The sequence below is a fragment of the Scomber scombrus genome, chromosome 16, assembly GCF_963691925.1.
Source record: "Scomber scombrus chromosome 16, fScoSco1.1, whole genome shotgun sequence".
In the NCBI taxonomy this organism is placed as follows: domain Eukaryota; kingdom Metazoa; phylum Chordata; class Actinopteri; order Scombriformes; family Scombridae; genus Scomber; species Scomber scombrus.
In genome coordinates this window covers 7,628,263-7,651,620 of record NC_084985.1, presented here as the reverse complement: position 1 = coordinate 7,651,620, position 23,358 = coordinate 7,628,263, and the positions used below count along the sequence as shown (strand labels likewise).

Genomic DNA, 23,358 nt, shown 5'->3' with positions numbered 1-23,358 from the left:
CTGATACCTGATAATGACGATCATCTTAAGTTGCAGCAGACCATTGATCAATATCAATATGGTTTGTGATTCAATTCAAAATCACACTCTAAACTGTTACCATCAGATTCACTGATTTTGGTCAAATCAGATCATGTTTGAGTATTAATTAGAAGACCATCAACATATAAAACCGTATCTTAACTTCAGCAAATAATAAAGACAAGCATGTTATACAAATTAAGTTTTATTAGAAAATTATGTATACATGCACACAGAGACTGTAGATACTTGAAGCTAACCGAGGAAGCCCACTTTCTGTCGTTTTGTTCCCAAACGTTCCTCCTGCTGCAGCAGATCCATGAGCGGAGCATGAAGGGCTTTCCCAACACGTTTACCTGCCTGTAGATAACAAAGTATTTTAATTACTTTATCACCTTTACAGCTTTAAATACATTATCTTATATAAAACCCCATATACACATTGAAAGGATTTTTAATAACGTCATATCATATTTTTCCACATTTCCTTGAATAATGGGGCAGGACTTAGAGAAGGGATTAGATTCAGGTGTTTTATTGATACAGTTGCAGTTGGTTGTAATCTATATTTGAACATTTATGTATATGCCCAAGAATCAGTGCAAATATGTTGAAACTTTACAGGAAATTATAAAAAATGTATAGATTATTACAGAAGAAAAATATTTTTAACATACAGTCCCATTCACATCACTGAGAAAGTGTGTCCAAACTTTTGACTGGTACTGTGTATGGAATTTGTGATACCACTTAATACCTAAAGGGCAGATTAACGGAGTTGTTTGACATTTAGTAGTATACTTATATTCTCTTTCTGTTTGAGTTAGATGATAATATCAATACCATGTTTATATTTTTACATTAAATACTGCATAAATCGTCAGCTGGTTAGCTTAGCTTAGCAGAAAGACTGGGAACAGGAGGAAACCCTGACTGTCTAAAGTTAACAAAATATGCCTACTAGGTTCTCTTAAATTAACTAATGAACACGTTATATCTAGTTTGTTTAAACCGTACAAAAACTGAAGTGTAAATACATCAATTAGCAGTTTTCTGGGTGCTGATCCCAACCAAGAATTATTCCAATACATGACAGTAACACCACAAATTGTCTCTATTACACTTTTACACACTAACTTGTGAACTTCAGAGCAGCTGGTAGGCAGGCTAGATGCTTCAACTTGTTTCCTTCCAGTCTTTGAGCTAAGCTAACTGGCTGCTTCCTGTAGCTTCATACTGAACATACAGACATGAGAGCAGCATCAATCTTATCATCTAACTCTTTACTAGAGAGCTAATGAGCAAATTCCTTCAAAATGTTGAATTATTGCTGCAATTCACACTTCAAAGATGAAATTACACCTTTAATATGTACACAACATATATGGACAGTACAACATATATACAAGGTTAACAGCAGTATATTCAAATAAACTTCTAATATTGTTTTATATCTTCTATTAAATGTAGAAATTTAGCAGCAGCAGCTACATCCAGATGAAATAATAACCTGGTTATAGCTCAGGGTCAATTAACAGTTCTTTTAACCATATTAACTAATTTAAATCACATTATGCTAATGCTAATAGGCCAGCTGAGTCCAGAGGAGACCAGATGGCTGTGTAGGAGGACTTGACTCACCTCTGTCATTTCAAAGATGCTCTCTGGGTCGAGGCTGCCTCCGCCCACCTTCCTCATGCAGGTGACCGTGCCCTTCTGTGTGACGGAGATGATGAGGCTCGCCACGGAGCACGCCTTCTCCTGCAGAGTCGCGTCCACCACGTGCCGGTGGCCTACCTGCAGAGTAAAAAAACAGCTGATGTCAGAGGAAATGATTCACTGTTTGTGTGATTAAAATAAAAAAGGTATCAGTGAGTGAGCTTACCTTGCACAGCGTCACTATGCAGGGAACGTTTTCTACGTTGAGCCTCATACAATCATACGGGTCATCTGACAGCTCGATCTCCTTCGCTCCTTCTTCGTCAGCTGATATGTGCACTTTAGGAATTCTGTCAATAGATAGATATACTTTATTCATCCCCATAGGAGAAATTCATGTATCTAATAGCTCATACATAAACACAAATAACACAAATACATAAATAAATAACTAAACGTTACAAAACTAAACAAAAATATACAAGAAAATTATATTAAGAGGAGGAAAGACTATTCACTATTTTCATCAAAGTTTTTCCACATTAAATGAGTCAATTTTTCGGGTGTTTAAACAATCGTAGGATTTAACAATAAAATAATAAATACCTAAACAAATATCAGTAAGATCTGGTACTTACTTAGTGCTGAAGAGAGCTGCCTTGATAGCTATTGAGATGGCATCATACAGGTTTCCATCACATTGTAGGAGCTGTGGAAACAAATCAGTGTGAGATTCACGACTACACTGACCTTCATATTCCTTCATATCCTCTGAATCTGATACACTTTGCCCAAGGAGAAACTGACCTCCTCTACATGATTTATTCAACAGCGTTCACACTCACTGAACACTTTATTAGTTGCCTGGGTCCAGATCTTTGAATCCGCCCCCTACAGTACAGTCTAATGAAATCCAATATAACAGATCTGCCTTATTTTCAGTTTTTGTTGACATTCATAGACTTTACTTTACTACTTTATGTTTTATTGAGATCATATTTGCTGGTGCTGTATTGGAGTGCATTATATTGAAAGGTGTTCCTCATATTTTGTCCCCCTTGTGTAGGTTAATGAGGTGGACAAAATATTAGGAACACTATTCAGTATAATGCAGGATTATCACCTTTCTCACAATGTCAATAAAAACTGAAAATGTATGAGTTTATGTAGAATTTATGGAAGAGCTGTTGTATTGGATTGAATTAGATTGCACAGGTATTCCTAATAAAGTGCTCGGTGATAATCTGTACATTAACATATATACTTTAAAAAATGTAAGTACAGTAGCCAGGTGTTAACACTTAAACAGGTACTCCAGGTACACCAGGAGATACATACATCTATACATTTGATATACCTTAATAGGGGCAACGTATCCTGGTGAAGATACTCATAAAATCCAAAATATACAAAATATTTTTAAAATTATTTGTGGAAATGTTTACTTAGGTGCAAATGAGATGCTTAGTAACATCAAAGTAAATAAAAAGAATAATTAACATCTTATTTTCCACTCCTGAGTGTCATTACTTTGGCAGGTATTTTATCATAAAACACAATTATTGGGACACATTTTAACCAGATGATGACCTAGGTAAAAAGAGAAAGGATTACCAAAGTTATTATAAATCATACTGAGGGGGACATGAGTGTGTCTACCAGTCTTCATGGCGATCTATCCATTAATTATTGAGACATTTCACTCAAAACCACAAAGGTCTACCTCAAGGTGGCACTAAAGAAAAAGTCAGGGCATAACCAAAATCAGTAGGATTCATCATCTGGGAACCATGAATGTCTCTACAAAATTTAATGGTAATCCATCAAACAGTTATTGAGATATTTCAGTCTGGGATGAAGTGGAAATCACCAACATTTCCATTCCTAGCATGGCTAAAAACGTATTGTTACTAATTCTAATCACACATTTTAGTTCACGTCTTTTTGACCTGAGTCTTCCAGCTGAAACACACGATCACTCACCAGAACGTCCACATAAAGCACCCAGCAGTGTTCTCCAGGACTGATACAGAGGCTCTTTAAGTCCACACTGTGTTTGTTGTTAAAGACTTTGTAGAGAGTGTTACTCAGCTCCGTGCCGAGCTCCTCGCCTCCTCGCCCCTCAAATTCAGGGGTCGCATTGGCAGAACTAGTGAAGGAAAGGAGAGAAGAAGACAATAAAAGTGTGTTTCATTCTTATTTGAGTCAATGGGAAAGAGTTGAGAGAAAGTAAAGCAGGGAGAGCTCTGATACTGGCTGACCCTGCTGCCTCTCTCCACACACATTTACTGCATATAAATATCTAAATGGTAAGTCCATAATCACTGAGATCTGTTAGGAATGCAGCTCAGAAAAAACAGATGATACAACACTACCTCCCCCTAGTGGCAGGGTATGTATCAAAACACTATTGATTACTGGTGTAGTGTAATGCATGCTGAAAATATTAGTAAAATCCTCAATCACAGTATGAAACTTTATATCACATTATTGATATGTTATGAGATATAATTTAATCTAGCAAATTAAAAAGATGACAATTAAAAGTACTTCATCACATCACAAAATCATATAAAATCCACCATTGCACTCTGATGGTAGACAGGTATTTATTGTATAAGTATATAATGTCTCTGTATCATCACATTGACCACCCATCAATCACTAATACATACCAATCAACGAAAAACTCCAGATAACCCTCTTTAGGTAACATGGGCTTCGGTTTTCCGAGGTCAGCCTTAATCCCAACCAGAACAGCTGTGTGTCCCTGAAAGAGACAAAACAGGAAATACGAGTCGATCAATCATCCAATCGATCCTGAGAAATTATACAGTGCAGTGGTGGAAAGTAACTGAGTAAATTAACCCGTACTGTACTCAAGCATAACATTGATATTTCAGTATTACAGTTTTTTTCTGATTGTCTAAGCACCATCTTTGAAACTATAGGCTATTTTACAAGACTCTACACACTAACCACAAAACCTTACTACAAACCATCAAAACATTATACATCTCTTGCAAAAGCAAACTATTCTTGCAAAACTCTTTCAAACTTGTTTAAAAATGTGTGTTTTTGCATCAATACAGTCACATCAACCATCATTTGAATAAGCACATGACGAACCAACTACACACTGATAGTATACATGAAGGACATTTGTGGTTTTTGCTTTGCAGGTCAGCAGTTTGTGATACATGTAGTAAACACATACACACAGGTATCTTAATGTGTAAAGTATGGATGTGTATTCTGAACTTAAACTATCAAAAATAAAATACAAAATATTTGAATTACTTTTTAGGTCTGACAATAAGACTTCAAGCTCTGTTTTGTAAGTCAACTGATTTTTGTCGATGTGGAAACGCAACTGGCAAAATAGTGTGTAGCATGTAGAGACCAATATTTACAGTTTTGTCAGAAGTCTGTTATTAAATTGCAAATTGAGTGTAAAGCAGAGAACGTGAATTTAGTCTGACTGACACACGTGGATCATGCATTGGCTGCAGATGTTAATAGTTTCAAAGATAGAGCTTCAAGAATCACTGATAGTGTTTAAGCATTCAGAAAAAAACTAATAATCTAATGATGTCATATATAATAATATATCAGTCAGAGGGACGAAACTTTTATTTTAATACTTATAGTACATTTTGCTACATTTTTACTTCAGTAATACTTCAACTATATCAAGCTCATAATACTTCATTTTGCTACTTCTGTAGGATTTTTCATGCAGGACTATTAATGGAGTATTTTTACATCAGTAAAGTATCTGAGTACTTCTTCCATCACTGCTCCAGTATATTATGTTAAGTGTGTACAGGATGATAATAGACTGAGGATGCACATATAAGCAGCTTTGTGTTGCTTTTAGACACAGTATAAGACAAATGAAGAACTCCTCTAATGAAGACTGTAGTTTAATGTTACCAGTGTGACTTTAGCTGATCCGTCTGTGTTGGACACCACATCAGTCTCTATCTCCGTGTGTCTGTAGTCCTCACAGCCTCTCCCATCCACTCTCAGATCATCCTGATGATATAAAAACAAAACATGTCAACACAGGCTCAGGAAGGAAGTGTAATGCACCTTTCTTTCTGCATGTACAGCACGTAAGATTACATTTTACTATTAGAAATCAAAGGCTGATGAATGCAGGTTAAAACTTACCCTTATACCGTGTAAAATATACACTTTCTCAGCCTCACTAACTTGTACTGTCGCCATAATGTGAAGTTTATCAGAGGTGCAGCGTGTTTGCGTCGCTCTAATTTCTACGTCATCAAATCACGACGGATGAAGAGCTTTAGTTCATCCGGTTTACTCACCGGGACGTCCCGATGTATCCCGAGAGGTTAAACACCGCCCAACCGGTGCAGACAGTCCCACAAACAAACACACTGTGAACAATTATATTCTGTCTAATTTTATTATTTTTATTTGTTTATCTGCTGTTTTAATGTATTATATTTTTCTTTTTCTCTGTAGAACATTTTGTGCTGCAGCCATTGTATTAAAAATGCTCTATAAAGATTTGTTATTATTATTATTATTATTATTATTATTATTATTATTATTATGATCATATATTTTATGTTCAAAAGATATCTAAAACACATTGTTTTGCTTTTTAAAAGCAACTTTAAGACATCATTTTTGTGCTTGATACATAATTTTCACACATGTTGCTTAATTTATAGTGAAATAGAATTATTATTTTATCCTAAACTCTCATGTTTCTACCATAGATGTATTATACTATATCTTATCTAGTTATTCTAAGATACATTTCTACATTAAAAAAAAAACATATCTAATCTGCATATAACATCTACTAAAGTGAAACAGGGGGGCGTTGTTTATGTTAAAAATGCACCAGGATACCCATCTCCATCACAAACCCAGGGGCAGATATTATATGTATATATTTTGCATTTAAAAGATTGAGGGTTTAACTGATAATTGATACCAGACCTGATGCAGTTTCAGTGCAGTGCATGGTTTCATGTGTTTTATAGCCCTAAACTTTGACTCTCAGGCTGTTGTTGATGCACATGAGCTTGAAAGTAGCAACTGTAACTAACATTTGTTGTAATGAATGGATAATTAGGTTAGAGAGCTGCTTAAACCTGCAATTTGCAACACTAATTAACACCATTTGGCTGTGAGATAGTTGAACAGGTTTTGTCAATGCGAGAACCGGCCAACCAATCCAGCCTACTGGACAATTTTGCAAGGTATACAAATTGCAGAAAAGTAATTCAAATGTTTCTGTTGCAATGAATTCATATTGTGATCATATTTAAACCATTAATATATTAAACATCAATCAGCAGCTTCTGTGCAAAATAATCTGAAAAAACTGAGACATAACATTGTTGAGACTGCACTCTAGAGCCTGACCGATACTGGATGTTTGGGGCCGATGCCGATACTGATATTAGGGAGTTAAAAAATCAAGAGAAATTTTATCAAACATAAAATGTTTCCTATATAACTTAAAATATATATCGGTGCATATCGGACAACATATTTGTCGATACTGATATATCTGTGACAGACCGATATCGCCTGACCAATATATCGGTCAGGCTCTAGTTTATTCTAGTAAAGTTATATTACAGTATATATATATATATATATTATATTATTTGTAGGTTGTTATGCATTGGTTTTACTAGTCTGTTGGGTTGTATGTGAACCTTGAATTAAAATGAGGGTGAAAGTGCTGCCTGCGAGTCTTAACTGAGGGCTGTAGAGATCCACGCAGACAGGGCGCGAGAGCATGGATGGATAGAGAGAGAGAGAGGGAGGGAGAGTCGGACTTCCTGGTTGGCTCTGCGTTTTGTTGTCACACTTTGGCCTGCAGAGCTGGAAATCTGACACAGAGGAGGAAGTAGAAGGGCCTGCTGCTTCTGCTGTGGGCTTCAATCTTTTTGCTGTAGTTTATTTAGCATATGAACCAGTGAATTTAAACAACCTCGGTGTCGGTGGAGGTGAAAGCAGGAGCCGAGCTGAGACACCGAGCTGCAGGAGAACAGCTGCCCGCAGATCCTTCACCTTAGCTGGGATTAAAAAGAGACGAAGCGTCGGTGGAGCAGGAGGAGAAGAAGGAGGAGGTGGAGAGATAAGTCAGGCTCAGTTTGGTGTGTTTTCACTTCCAACAGGGTCGAAACTACAGGAAACTTTTTGACGACAAGCCTTAAAGGAGTGCGAGGTATGTTTTTGGGTTTTTTTTAAGGAGCAAGCTACTATTTTAGCAATGTATAGTGTAACATTAAGATGCATGGTGTTGCTTTTTTATGTGTCCCCACCAACTACTGGATATCCTGCAGTCCTGTTTCAGCCATCTGAGTTGCTTCCTGGTTTGGGTTTATGGGCACTGACTCTTGCATTAGAAAAATCAAAGTCATCACCCTATAATAACCTAATAAGTGTAATTTACTGTATTGATTATCACAAGAAAACTCCATGTATGCTTCTTAGAGCTAGATCGATATATCAATCAGCAGATATTTGCCTATCACAGATATATCGGTATGTTGTCCGATATACACCAGTACATTTTTTAAGTTATATTGGCAAAATTGTATGCATATTTGATCCTTTTTCTTTAATTCAAGTTTAATATACGTACATGCATTTGGTTGTTGTTGTGTTTTATTATTTATAGGTATTTGTAATTATTAAACTCCCAGTGAAGTTTACTTACTTTAGTTTCAGTGCACTAATCTCATTTTATAATACAAAGTTCATAGTTAAACTGTAAAATATCACAGCCTGCTTTGTCACAAGTGTTTGATAACCACAAAAAAATGCCCAAAAATCTATGCATTTTATGTATATATTCTGTATAAGATTATCAACCAGGGTATCGCTATGGGAATTGTTTTACTCCCTAATATCGGTATCAGTATCGGCCCCAAAAATCCAGTATTGGTCGAGCCCTGATGCTTACCCATCATAAGGGAGGTCATTCAGCCACAGAGCAAGCTGCCTGAAACTGGTAATATAGGGAGGTTTGCTCAAGAGCACTTCAGCAGGATAAATGTGCACAAAGTTTTAAATGTAATAGTTTGGGCCTGTTAAGTTGTCCTGCATGTTTCAGTGTATATTTCTACCAACTTAGCTGAAAAAAAGGGCGTATAGATAAGTTTCTAGTTTTTCTTTGTGGTTTGTCTAATAGCTAGGTGAGTCATAATGCGGGCACAAAAAAAGAATCAGCAAACGGTTTCCTAAGTATATGCTGTATGTCAACCCACAATACATGCACACAATCAAAAACACACATTATTTAACCACAATAAAAACAAACAGATAAGTTCGAGCATAAATGCCAAATATTCACAGGTTCCAGCTTCTTAAATGTGAGTAACCGCTGCTTTTCTTTGTCCTGAATGATAGTAAATTGAATATATTTAGGTTTTAGACAGTTAGACAGTCAAAATAAGCAGTTTGAAGATGACATGTGGCCTCTCAGAAATCATGTTGCATTTTTTAAACATTGTTTTGACATTTCATTGATTAAACGATCAATAAGAGTTACAGCCCTACACTAATCGCTAAGAATTTATTATAGTTATTAAGGCTGTGACTAACATTTTCATTATTGATTTAATCTGTTAATTACTTTGATTACTAAATTGAGTTGTTTCCTCCAGAAATGTCAGAAAATGGTGAAAAATGTTAGTAATTGTTTCCCAGAACCGAAGGTGACGTCTTCAAATATCCTGTTTTGTCCGCAATGGTTCACAACCCAAAGATAAAGACTTTACTGTCATAGAGGACTAAAGAAACCAGAAAATATTGTCATTTTTAGAAGCTGAACTCTGAGGATTTGGACAAACAATGAATCTATTATCAAAATATGTGGTGATGAATGTAATAATTAGCAACTAAATCATGAATCGACCAATCATTGCAGCTGTAATCATTACGTCTTTCGGCTCAAGTGAAATAATGTTTTGCTGAATTTATTGTAATACACCAACGCAGGGTGACGTAATTGGACAGGCTGACATGTTTTAGTCCACAAACTCTGTTTTGCATGTTATCACAAAAGGAAAAATTAGATTAGAGTGTTAATTAACTGTTTATCTCAGCAGGAGGGCAAATGTATCTGCCTCTCATCTCTGCATCACATGTTCCCCCCACATGCTTCTCATCCAGCTTTCCCACATTAGCTCCACTGCCACCATCACTCAGTCCTGTCAAGTTTAGCAGCAGGGTGTCAAAAATACCCATAAATCATTTACTGAATATCTTACTATGGCGTGTATACATTTTGAGGTAGCTCACATACTGTATCTAACATTACAATACCATGGAGACGTCATGAACGCTGTATTTACAGTAAGAAACTCAAGAAAAGAGCACAGCCGCTCTGATTGTTGTTTTCTTTGACTTTACACAATGAAAGTAGGAGAGCTGTTCTGTTAAGTGTTTCTGTTACAATCCAGTCATTGTAAAATCAGCCATTCACTGAGAGAAATCTGTAGACTCATTCTCCAGTTTCCTACAAAAGAAAGCATTGATAGTGTGGACAGTTGTTAATGAACTCCGGTTAGTTTCACTTCAGGTCTTTTCGTTTCTTAATCGCCGCAGGTTCCTATCTCGTTCAGTCATCTGCATTTCCAGCAATCTTCTGGTGTGTTTTAGGGGGGAATCCTAAATCTCTTTGTTTTCTAATGGAGTGAATCATAAAAGCAGAACTCCACATTACAGTTATTATTACCCAGCCTGTGTAATGCATCCTGTCTCCCCCACACTGAAACAAGTTTTACTGGAAATGGGCAACTCCCACCAGCCGCATCAGATATATCACATAGTTTTGCTGGTAAACAATCACATGAGCAGTTGCCAGCAGTCAGGCTATCGTCTTTTCCAAGATCTTGAAGTAAACTTGTTTTTTTAAATATTTTGTGTTATTGTAGTCAATCAAATAGCCTTGATAAGCCCATTTATGATAACATTTAGTCTGGTAGGGATCCCCTCGAGATTTTAACTACTATTTTTAACTGCGATACAGGATATAAATAGGCATAATTGGCTAAAACAAATGAATTATTGTCACTTTTCAGAGTGTTAATTCATCATTTGGTTATTATTACTGATGTTTTAACATGTAAGCAGCATGTTAATATCATAGCTGGTGTAAGTGGAGCTACTTTGAACTGCTTTATATACTGTTTGGAAGTTTTAATCTACCCTAACCCTAACCCTAACCCAAATTTACAGTCCGACCATTACTGGGTGTTTGAGGCCAATACCAATATCAATATTTGAGTTTAAACATTCTGATAATAATTGGCCAATATTTAATATAAAAAAATATATAAACACACATAATAAATATATTTGATTTTGCTATCAACATTTTTTACAGAGTGGAACGTTTTAGTGGTGAAAAATAACATCTTTAACATTTCTGTCCTACAATTTCTTGTAATGTATTGGCTGCCAGATATCTACACACTATCTACTAATTATACTGTAACTGTCAGATATAGTGGAATCAAAGTATAAAATAGAAAATACCCAAGTCAAGTTTAAGCACCTCAGAATTGTTTATAAGTGCAGGTTTTTCCACTACTGGAGCCAACACAGATGGCAGAGTAATCCCTGACCTGTAGTGAAACTGATAGCCGCAGACCAGACCTCCTGCATGACCTCCCACTGCAGCCGACTCCTGCTGCTGTGATGACAGGCCCGGTGAAAAGGGTCGAGTGGCTCTGCAGCAGGGATTGAGATGGTCAAACTGTGGTTTTTAAAATTGCACTCGAGCCAGGAAGTGTCCCCAGTCTCTCACTTGGTGTGAAAGCAGGATTGCTGAGATATTTGCGGTCTCGGGTAGAAATTTCAACTCATGGCTTTACTTACATGATATTAGTCTGAGAGTGGTATCTAAACCTGGGTTATACATGTGATTTAACATCATCTGTACATTTTTAGACCTATTCTGTAATGCTTATTAGTAAGTTAGCAAGTCTCAGCAGGGTTTGTCTGAGTTTTATCATCCCCATTTTTTCAATATTTGTTTTTCCTGTTGTAAAATAAAATGAGGTGGATTTAAGAGAATGGCAGCCCTGCACAATTCCCCTTTATTTGCACTGTATTCTGTTCTATTTTAAGTCCATGCAAATTAAAAACCACACCATAACTGAGTTTCCTACAGTGTTGCACAATCAAGATCTTACCTGAACCAAAGAATACCTCCACCAAAATACTAAACAATACAAAGAATCTGCAGCAGTGCTTGCAGGTCTGTGAGGCCGTACTTAGGCATGCTGCTACATTGCTAACAAGCTTACATTATGCTAACAGGTGAGGTTTTGGCAGGTATGATGTTCACCAGTTTATTCTTAGTTTAGTGTTTTAGCATGTTAAACATTTCTAATTGGCACTAAACACAAAGAAGAAAATCTGATCATAAAATAAAATATTGAGCACATGATTTGACCTGATGATGGTGCTAGATGAAAATCAATTCATTAGCAGACTGCTGGTGGCTCTAGAGGAAAAGTCATTAGGATTGATCCTCTCTGGTGATCATGAATGTTTGCACAAAGTTTCATGGTAATCCGTTTAATGGTTGTGGATATATTTCACTCTGGGCCACAGTAGTGGACCCAACAGACGAGACAGCCGACCAACCAGAAGGCAGTTCTGTGTAAACACGCTTTTATTTGGATTCTGTTTTAATGAAACAAAGTCCAACACATGGGAAATCACACCATGAAAACCAAAAAGCATTTGTCTTAATCAGCTGAATTTAATGTGACTGGCTGAGATGAATGAAAGAGGGATGCTCTGATTGAGAGGTGTATGGTTGGAGGGTGGATGTCTTCAGCAGGTTCATATACAGATGTGGATGTAGATGTAGAGTTGGAGGCCAGGTAGCGGTGATGCTGTACAGAAAAAAAAGATTAGAGGCTGTAATTGACCCTGAGATGTTTTTTGTTCAATCCAGCGATGACTTTGATTAATTTCCCCCCAAACGTGCTGCAGGAACGCTGTATCGGTTTCATTCTGATTAAATTTCTATCTCTAGAGAAGCAGGCTTAACTGCCAGGATCACTGGCCAAGCCCTAATTAATACGGACATAAAAGTGAGATTTGGCCATCGCTCAGTTTAAGCCTAATGGATAGATTGAATCCTCAGGAATGGCCAAGCAGTTTGATTTAACTCACTATAAGCTCAGGTTTTAGTGGGGGAGACGGGTGCAGGACTGTAGCCATCTCCAAGGAATACATTGGATGTAATAATGAGGACTCTTTTTGTTTTTCTCACTTTTTGACCCCTTTGAAGTCACATCATCTTTGCCTACGCTCAGTCAGACCATAAGCCTGGTCTAGAAACAAGAGCTTGACACACTTTCACAATCCCAGTGCAGCCAGGACAACCGTGTAGGATGTTTGGGGTTGAAGGATTGTTTTTGTTTTGTTCTTTTTAAGGTCAAAATGTGGCGAATTACAGTCTCTAAATCCAACAACGGCATCCTGTATTTGTTGTGAGAGGAATCTGGGTGGATTGTTTGGCCTGTGGAGATTAGACCAGTCAGTGTTTGCTCCTCCGTCAGTTAATTCCTCCTCCTGAGTATTTGCCCTGAACCTCATTTGCAGTTTCACCGTGTCATATTGCCTCCTGTCTTTATATTCCTCGAGGATGTCTTGCACTCATCAGTCTGTTTACACCGACTCTTAATTGTCGTGGGACAGGAATGCTACACTTTGATATTTCAGTAATGTAGACAGGACACTTATATAGGGCTGAAACAATGAGGTAATTAATGAATTAATCTAGTCAATTAACAGGAATGTAATCAGTTTTGAGTACTGACTAATTTTCAATATGCACCAATACAAATATTCAATAGTTCTAGCTTCTCTCAGATGTGAAGATTAGCGGTTTTCCTCCTTTAATATGATAATAAATCTGAAAAACTAAACATTTAAGGATGTCAATTAGTAATTTTATTGATAAAATAAAATAATCATTAGTTGCAGCCCAGATCATTCCTTTCATCTTTGACTTTTATGCAACTCCAACTCTCTCTTCTAATTCTCTAATTCCTCTTCTTCTTTCATTTTCTTCCCATCTCTCCGCTCCCCCTCCCTCTCTCCATCTGTCTCCCCATCACTCCTCCCAGTATGAGGTTGGAGCCACAGGTGTTGTAGGATGAAGAGCCCGGCGCACCGCACCAGGGACATCGAGCGGCAAGCTGGCTACCTGAGGCCCGAACACTGCGCCCCTCCCCCGCCCCGCACAGGCTCCGACACCATGTGGTTCATCCGCGACGGCTGCGGCATCGTGTGCGGCATCATCACCTGGTTCCTGGTCTTCTACGCCGAGTTCGTGGTAGTGTTCGTCATGCTGCTGCCCGCCAAGAACGTGTTCTACAGCCTCTTCAACGGGGTCATCTTCAACGGCCTGGCCTTCCTCGCCCTCGCCTCTCACGCCAAGGCGATGTGCACAGACCCGGTTAGTCAGTCACACAATCAGTCTCTGATTATTAGTTTGGGTGTTTGTCGGCTAATCAGTGAACCACTTCCTCTTAGTGTTTTACAGAAGATTATGATTACTTCCTAGGAGAAAAACCAGGCCATTTTCTTAGCACAAATTCAAAAAAATTCACTTATTCCAGCTTCTCAAATGTGAAAAGTTGCTTTGGGGTTTGGACTGTTGGTTGGACAAAACAAGCAATTTGAATAAGTCAGTTTGGGCTTTGAGAAGTTGTGATGGACATTTTTCAATATTTTGTGACTTTTTATAGACCTTGACAATAGACTAATCATGAAAATAACTGGCAGAGTATTCAAAAATTAAAATAATTTAGTTTTAAAGACAAAATACTGAATATTGTCTGGTTCTAGCCGCTCAAATGTGTGGATTTGCTGCTTCTCTTTGTTTTATTTGAAAGTTAAGTGAATATTTTTGTGAGTGTTTTTTATTGTTCTCTATTGACTAATCGCTAAATCCCAAAACCAATTGCCAGATGAATCAATAATTAAATCATTTTCTGTTGTACTACGACTTCATATAAACTGTCTATAAATAAGAAAGATACAGTAGAAATAAGTAGGAGGTGAGAGCACTAAACCCAAATTTGTTCCTGGACTAATTTCACTATTAGATAAAGTGTGTGCACTTATCACACAATACTATAAAACAACGTACAGATGTTTGGGTTGTAATAATCATGGTCATTTCAGGGTTTAAAATGAACTTTTGCCCACGAGCCAAATGGTTTGTGAATGTTTAATTTTTACTAGCCACTAAATAGATTACCATTGTCTTCTTGGCTGATGAGTGAAGCAAATCTACCTGCCACTTGCATATTTTACCAGCATTTGGTAGCGTGGCTGGTGCTATTTTTTTGGTTCAGCAGACTGAGCGTTAAAGCCAGATGATACATTTTTAGCTGTGTTTACATGCTTCTTGAAGTAAGGGTGAAATTCTGTCTATAAAGATCCCCCGAAGCTAAATCGATGTAAAGGAAGCATTGGAAAACATCTGAAACCATACAACTAAACACACCTTTATCCTCCTCGCTCTCCAGGGAGCCGTGCCTAAAGGGAACGCAACCAAAGAATTCATCGAAAGCCTGCAGCTCAAACCCGGACAGGTGGTGTACAAGTGTCCAAAGTGCTGCAGCATCAAGCCTGACAGGGCTCACCACTGCAGGTAAAGCACTGTGTGTGTGTGTGTGTGTGTGTGTGTGTGTGTGTGTGTGTGTGTGTGTGTGTGTGTGTGTGTGTGTGTGTGTGTGTGTGTGTGTGTGTGTGTGTGTGTGTGTGTGTGTGTGTGTGTGTGTGTGTGTGTGTGTGTGTGTGTGTGTGTGTGTGTGTGTGTGTGTGTGTGTGTGTGTGTGTGCATATTGTAGGGGGAAATTACCAGTTTTCATTGCAAGCACTGCAACTTTTAAGATGTATTTGGGTGGCTGTAGTGCTCTGCTGAAGTCTGCACCTTACAGAGGAAAGTCTTGATGTAACCGTCCCGCTGGGGCTCCTCACCTCACCTGTGTTTGTTCTCCTGTGTGGGTTCCTGTTTGGTTTTAGAGCAGCTTTGTAACACTTCCCTGTAGACTTTACAGCTCAATAATAGGGAGTTCCCTCAGGGTTAGCTGTGTGGTTTCCTTGGGATCTCGAGGCATGAAAAGGGCAAAAACACTGCAGAGTAATTTAATTGTAAAGCCAGTGAGTCACTCCGTCTCAAAAGCAAAAATTGGTGTCGATCTGAATGAAATCAACGCTCCCTCTTTTGCTGAATATTATTGTACTATATGAGTCATCCTTTGGTGGTGGTTCAGATGTTAGACTTTGCTCTTATGACGCATAAGAGTAATGTACTACACACTGGATGACAGCTTTTTAAATATAGATTTCGTAGTACACACAAACAAAGCACACCGATAGAGTGAGTGTGACTTTCTTCTTTGGCAGAAGATGAATTATGAGTCGTCAGGTGTTACTTGGCTTGTCAGCCGGCTGCAGTTGTGTCAGATAAATAACCCAACACACACTCTCAACACCTCACAAACAGACACACTCCATCCACCATGATTGAGAGCAGTTCAGATATGCAGACTGTTACAATCTGTCACGTCTGTCAGTGTCATTTTTTGAGGGAATTACAGAGCTAAAGGTGGACTGACAGTATGTGTGCATGTGTCTTTTGTGTGTGAAATCTTCTCTTAAAGGTCACAGTTTACCCATAATATTTTCTTATTTAAAACCCTCATTTTTAGTGTGTGCAAACGTTGCATCAAGAAGATGGACCACCACTGTCCCTGGGTGAACAACTGTGTTGGAGAAAACAACCAGAAGTACTTTGTGTTGTTCACAGTGAGTCTTCAACCACAACTACACAAACATGCTGTCATCATTCGCCTCAAAATACTCATTCACACATTCGCTATTGATCTACTACCTAATATCTGTACTTGCCTCTTAAACAGTGAATATCTCTATTAGAGCCTGACTGATATATAAGTCAACCTATATTATTGGCCGTTATTTGCAGTATCTGTTTTTATGCTGTCTGATATGTGTGAGATATGCTGTCAATATTTTTTTTAAAGATATATAAGCAATATATTATGTATACTTCATCCCTTTTCTAAATTTAAGTTTAGTAAGTGTGATATCATGCCTCCATTACATACTACATTATTACCTTGCAAGTGCAAAAAATGTGTGTTTATATATTTATTCTGTATATATTAGAGTATCGGCCGATATATCGATATCCCAACTTTTTACTTCCTAATACTGGTACCAGCATTGGCCCCAAAATATACAGTATCGTTGCACACCAGCAATGAAATTAAAGGATTTAGGATTTGTATGTTTTTACTTTCATTATAATCTTGTTATATGATTACTATTATTATGAGTAAATAGTATGTTGTAAACATTAAATCTATGTTTGTTTCTTCAGATGTACATTGCACTAATATCCTTCCATTCGCTGGCCATGGTGGCCTTCCACTTTGTCTTCTGCTTCGAGGAGGACTGGACAAGTACGTATTATTCTTATTATCTTGCTGAGAGAACCTGAAGAAGCTGCAGGCAAAATGAGTTGCTCCTAATAAAGTCACAGTAAAGTCATTTCAGTGTGCAGTGGATGATTTTGATCTCCACCTTAATGTTGCTCTGACTGACCAGCACCTGATTTAAAATATACTGGCTGTTCACTATTATTTTGAATTATAGTGACACCAGAGTCTGTGAATGGGGAAGCACCAGCACTTGATCATCAGAACAGGGCTGATTTCTGTAGATATTCTTTCTAGTTATAACCAGAATTTACCTCAGTTTGCTTTGTATTAGTGTTTACCTGCATATCTCCATCATGTAACAGCTGACCGTGGATATTCCCCAAGCTGCGGTATAAGTTTACATAACAAACCTGTTATTTTGCCTTGACTTGATATATATCACTATATCTGACTTGACATTTGTTTTGCCCTCCTCCCTCAGAGTGCAGTAACTTCTCTCCACCAGCAACCGTCATCCTCCTCATCCTCCTGTGCTTCGAGGGTCTTCTCTTCCTGATCTTTACAGCAGTCATGTTCGGGACCCAGGTCCACTCCATCTGCACCGATGAGACGGTAAGTCAGAGAGGCGGTGATGTAACCACCGTCTCATGCTTCTGTACACCTCGAACAAATTGCTTTTGCACCTGTATGATACATGTAGGTCAGATTTTTGGGTTAAAGCAGATAGATAGTATAAAGATCAGCATCCAAGCTTTCATGATAGCAATTTTCTATCCTGCTGTAAGCTATTCTTGTAAGTAAAACACGCTGTTGCTTGGAAGTTGTGCTGAATGACTTTCACCTTCCCTACAGTGTGCTGCAAGGTTCCTTCAACCTTGATAATGACATTCCTCCCTGAAAAAGAAGTCAGGCTTTTTTAAGGTCTCTCCCAAAGCGATGCAGTAACATTTTTCTGAACTATTTGTGACTGACTGACTGAATGAACATGTTGCCAACTTATAAGCAAAGAATACAATTTTAAAAGCAATCCATATGGTCCAGCAGACATTTAAAGATAACCAAATTGGAGGATAAGTTTATTTTTATTACATTTGCATTTGAAAGATGCTTTTGTCTAAAGCATCTTGCATTAAGTGTATTCAGTCTCTGTAAGAGTCTATTGCCTAAAGGTTTAGATACTATCGGACTCATTGTTCTTAAGGAGTCTGCTGCAAGATGAAATGAACAAAATGTTGTTTTTGTCATTATGCAAAAAGGTCTGGACCATTACTGTAGAAAAACAACATCAATTGTGGGGTGTGGTGGTGGTGGCACAAACCATAAATCACAATGTTCCCAGTTTATCTCTGTCCAGGGACATTTGTTGCATAACTTTCTCCATCTCTCTCTTCTGTTTGCTCTCTAAAAAAGCACAAAAATGCCCCAGAAACACTTAAAAACCATCTGTTTATAATGATACAAGGAGCAAAACCAGTCTTTGGTTTGTATAGCGGTTCTGACTTCCTAGAATAAGTTATAGTGACGAAGGTTAACAGTTCTAAATTGGTGCAGTCAGTTGTTCACTACCTCAGAGCACACATGTAAGTAGGAGCAGGTAATTCACTTACAGCCTTCAGGTAGGTTGAGATTAGTGAATTTTTTTCATTATGCGTTCGCTCAAACCACCCACGAGGATGACTCACTGTGTGCAATATAGGAGTAATATTCACTAAAAAGATCATCTATTTCAGTCAGTTATCTGCCCTGTTAGTACACCTTTATGTGTTTGTATGATGTTCAAAGACATCAGGAAAAGCAGAGAGTGAGTCATCCAATTAAAGCCTCTCGGAGAAAAAGAAAAGAATGCAAGATATGCTTCATTTTTAATCCCTTTTTAGTGGTTATTTTCTGTATGTTCACAAAAATGCAGTCAGAAGTGGAGACTCATGTGTTTCTCATGTCTGTTATATCTCATCCTCGCAGGGTATCGAGCAGCTGAAAAAGGAGGAGAGAAGATGGGCCAAAAAGTCGAGATGGATGAATTTGAAGGTGGTGTTTGGACATCCGTTCTCTATAGCCTGGCTGAGCCCTTTTGCAGTACCCGACCACGGCAAGGCAGATATTTACCAGTACATAGTGTAAAAAAAGCAGAAGACGCAGCTGAGCTCTGCTGCTTTGGACACACTGACTGATCGATCCTGGTCTGGTCCTCCTATTGGCTGGACCTTGACGAGCATGAACTCCTCTTAACCACTTCTTCTTTCGTTTATGAATAATTGATATTTCAGGGTGTTCTGTTAACTGTAAACTATTGAAACACGTTTATTTTTTAAAACATCGTCACCTTTCCCATTTTATGGTTTCCCCCTCTTCTTGGTGCTGACTGAGATTAGTGAAGTGTATCTCTACAAAAAAAACAAAATCACAAACCAAGCAGCGACAACTTGACACGAAGCACTTAAGAGTTGGCAAAACAACAGAGACTGAGCTCTGGCTTCTTAAGACAAAAATCTCCTGCAGTATGTCAGATCATTTCCAAGACTAAACAATGTGAACTCAATCTGGAAAGCGGCGCAGTCCGGGTGCCGAGATGCTCCCCAGGTTACGTCTTCCTTTAATGATGCTGTCACTGCTTCATTTGCTGTATTTTTCTTCTTTTTTTTTTGTCGTTGCAATAGTGTCTTTTTGTTGTTGCTGAATGCTGTGGATGATTTGCCTTAGAACAGTGCATTAGTGGCATCTGCTAGTCATTTTGCCTTAATGTGACAGTCAGGGTGAAATGGGATCACACATGTTTAAACACTGTGTGAAGAGAGTTTGTTTTATCCGTCTTTGATGCCCGATAAGTGGATTTCTTTTGTCTGCAGTAAACTCCACCAACTTGGCAGCACAAGATAGAGTTATAACAAACTCCATATAAAGACAGTTCGATCAAGTTACTCTGTTGTCTAAAATGGCCACTAGCCAAGTCTCTGCTCCGACCAGAGTGGAGTCACTGTAAAGGACATTAAAAGGCTGTAGGAGCAATAATCTAATAGTGGACAGTTAAAGTTATAATCCTTAAGACTTAATTCATGGTTGATTTAATGACACTTGGTTTTTTTGGGCACCTTTCTAGGAGCTCACTGTGGCTGCTGCTCCTTCTTCCATAACTCTGCAATATTTTAAAACAGATCTGCTTCCTAAAAAAAAAAAGCTTGAAAATGGCTTTTGTTTTATTTTGTACACACACATTTTTTGACAAACAAATGTGGTTAAATTGTGTTTCCTGTGCTTCACCATAGCAACAGCAGCAGCAGTCGGAAATGGCGGGTTTGCACTAGCAGTGACTACACACTATCTCTCACAGGGTTAGGAGAGTGAACAGTAAACCATTAGGCTGTTATCAGTGATTTACACGACGCTGTGAATCCATCAGGCACAGGAAGACAATCTGAATCTAGCGCAGGATTGGTGGACTCTACTTTTTAAGTATTTATCTCAACACGCTGATCGGCTACTGCTGAATCAAACCAGACTATAAATAATATAAAAAAGGGATTTTTAAGGATTACAACTTTAAAATCACACATTTTAACACTTGTTTCTATTCCAAGAGGCAGAACAGCTTTTACAATATTGAAAAGTAACACTTGAGTTTAAGAATCGACCAGGCAGTTTATCCAGTGTCCACCTTTTTTGTGTGTGTGTGTGTGAGGTAAATCTATCCGACCTCTCTGCTTACAATAACCATTTCCATCTCGGTCATCAGCTCAGATGGAAAGTCAGGGAATAAAGCAATACACGTTGCTCTCTGAGTGCACTGACCTTAAGTGTAATTCACTCGCTCTAAATTGATGGAATTTGCCTGTAGATAATCCAGTTAGTCATAGATTGTAGTTATGAGCCTAACAGGGAGAATAAGCCTTACAGGATCAAATGTGGATGAAGATTTAGGCCAATGGGAAATGTTCACCGAAGCCTGAAAGACCACGCTAAACAGGCACATTTTAATTGTCACAGCTGCGGCTAATACAAGGCCACCCAGTGTGAAAAGTGAGTGGAGAAAAAGGTTTTCTTTGTGTCGACTAACAGCACATTTGACTTTGGTTAATAAGATTTTGATGCAGGTAGAAAATTGGCCACTTCAAAGCATTTAACCCTAAAAATGCCTTTTTCTCAAATGTGTTGAAAAGCCTTACTGTAGTTAAACACGTGCTTTTGAAGACGATTAGAGGAATTATTTGAATGTACGTTGCCAAATTGAGTGCTTTACAAAAAGGGAGGCAATAAAGTTTTGAGTTTCAAGAGTAGAGCTTCGTCGAGAGCCAACAGACATTTTTTGAATAGTTTTAAAATCACTGGAGTTTTTAACAAAAAAAAAAAAGTAAAAAATGTTACAGATGTTACCGTTGACATGCAAAGGTTGCTATCCAGTTTACAGACTACACCAGCTTTCTTCTTCTTTCTTGAATACATTCGATATGTTCTGTGTTTTCTGGTATGAAAACTAATCGTACCACAAAATGTTTCTTTTTTTTTATTGTTGTATTTGTTCAAAGGGGGATGAAATAAAACAGTACGTATGTGATACAACATTTTATGCAATTTTTATTTACTCAGTTTCACAGTTTATTTTGTATTTTTGTAGATAATGTTTGTGAGAAATTTGGACACATTTTTAATTCTGGGATGAGAAAAATAAAATGTAAAATATTTGTATTGATAAAAACAACTTATAATAAACATATTTAGTCCTTGTTGCAGAAAGAATCTCAACAGATTTTGCCATAAAGTTACTATTACGTCACAGTAAATTACAATTAATTAGTCTACAGTAAAATGGGCTTCAAGGTTTTATTGCATATACCCTCTGTAGATTTACCACTCAATCTAATGTTAATGTTAAAAAATACAGCATAAATACATTAAAATTATATCATTTGAATGGTTGCTGTCTTCTAAATTAATTATAATTTATTTTACAGTAACATTTTAGCTGTACACTCCTCCCACCCAACTTTAATAGAAAACATCCCTAATATTATATAAAATCAATTTTTTACTAGAACAAACTTGTTGATTGTTGTATCTATCATGTTGTAGAAGGATTAGATGATTACAAAAGTATATTGTAATTTACAGTTATGTACAGATTTCTACCAATAAAAATGTATTTTTAAAAATGTACATCCATATTTTAACAATATGACAACTTATGCTTAGGTTTTATTGATATTTTATTAACTAACTTATACCCCATTAACAATATTACTCAACTTATTCTTAGGTTGTAAGTAAATGAACATATTCAACCCTCATTGCCGAATCACTCTTATCTACTGTAAAACAATCATTAAAAACTGTAAAAGCAGTTACCAACAACCTTTAATTTTACCACACAGCTTTAGTATAATTAGTTTTTCATTAGAAAGCATCTCTAAATAAAATAAACCTTTTGCCTTTTACCTCTTCCAAATGTTGTAGATGGATTATTATTATTGGATAATTACAAGAAATCACAAAACTATATTGTGATTTACAGTAAAGTACAGATTCCTTGAGGTAAAACTAATAAAAATATTTAAAGTTACAACCACACTCACCCCTTTTAAACTCCAAACTCTAACCCTTGCACAACTTTTGGTTATGTTTTATGGATTTAATATTTAATATTTATTATTATTTAACTCTATCAGTTTTTGTGGCATTCATTTCCATTTTTTGAGAGTGACAGTCAAGAATCTGCTGTGTAACTGGAGTACAATCTCACTGGCCTTTGAACAGATTTTTATCAAGTTGAAGTTTCTTTATCTCATTACACAAGTTCAACAGTTAAACAATCTCAAGTTTCAGCTCCTCCACAACGCAGTAGAGGACAAAAACTGTAAGGTCGATCAGGCGCACAAAGCGAGACAGCCATACTCTGTGATTTTTTTATTTTATTTTCCATTTTTACCAGAGGTATTTAAAGAAAGAGAACTTGTGTAATGGTGCATAAAGCTGGTACTTTGTTAGTAGATGTTGACTAGCTCAAGGCAAACATTGCATCCAGGCTCATTAGCTACTATAAGAACACTCTCCGGTAGACGTTACTGTTTCAAGGCAGAGAAATGATGTGGAGCGAAATGAGTATAAAGTCTCTGTTTGCTGCAGGAAAACTCATTTGAAAGCAGACGCTGTAAATAGTTGATTTTACTTACTTCACATCTAA

General features: G+C 37.4%; 2 protein-coding genes across 2 annotated transcripts; one reads left to right on the top strand and one right to left on the bottom strand.

Annotated features, from left to right (window-relative positions):
• Positions 1-245: 245 nt before the first annotated feature.
• Positions 246-5,941, bottom strand: exosc7 (exosome component 7). The gene is made up of 8 exons (XM_062436194.1): positions 5,857-5,941; positions 5,617-5,718; positions 4,356-4,450; positions 3,664-3,829; positions 2,319-2,389; positions 1,907-2,030; positions 1,663-1,818; positions 246-381 (listed from the first exon to the last, which is right to left on the bottom strand). Exons 1-8 carry the CDS (start codon positions 5,911-5,913, stop codon positions 277-279), a joined length of 876 nt encoding a protein of 291 aa, XP_062292178.1. The 5' UTR covers positions 5,914-5,941; the 3' UTR covers positions 246-276.
• A 1,607-nt stretch (positions 5,942-7,548) lies between these two features.
• Positions 7,549-21,804, top strand: zdhhc3b (zinc finger DHHC-type palmitoyltransferase 3b). The gene is made up of 7 exons (XM_062435676.1): positions 7,549-7,903; positions 13,836-14,167; positions 15,246-15,370; positions 16,434-16,530; positions 17,126-17,207; positions 17,668-17,798; positions 19,149-21,804. The coding sequence occupies exons 2-7, from the start codon at positions 13,865-13,867 to the stop codon at positions 19,305-19,307; spliced, it is 897 nt and encodes a 298-aa protein (XP_062291660.1). The 5' UTR covers positions 7,549-7,903; positions 13,836-13,864; the 3' UTR covers positions 19,308-21,804.
• The last annotated feature ends 1,554 nt before the right edge of the window (positions 21,805-23,358 follow it).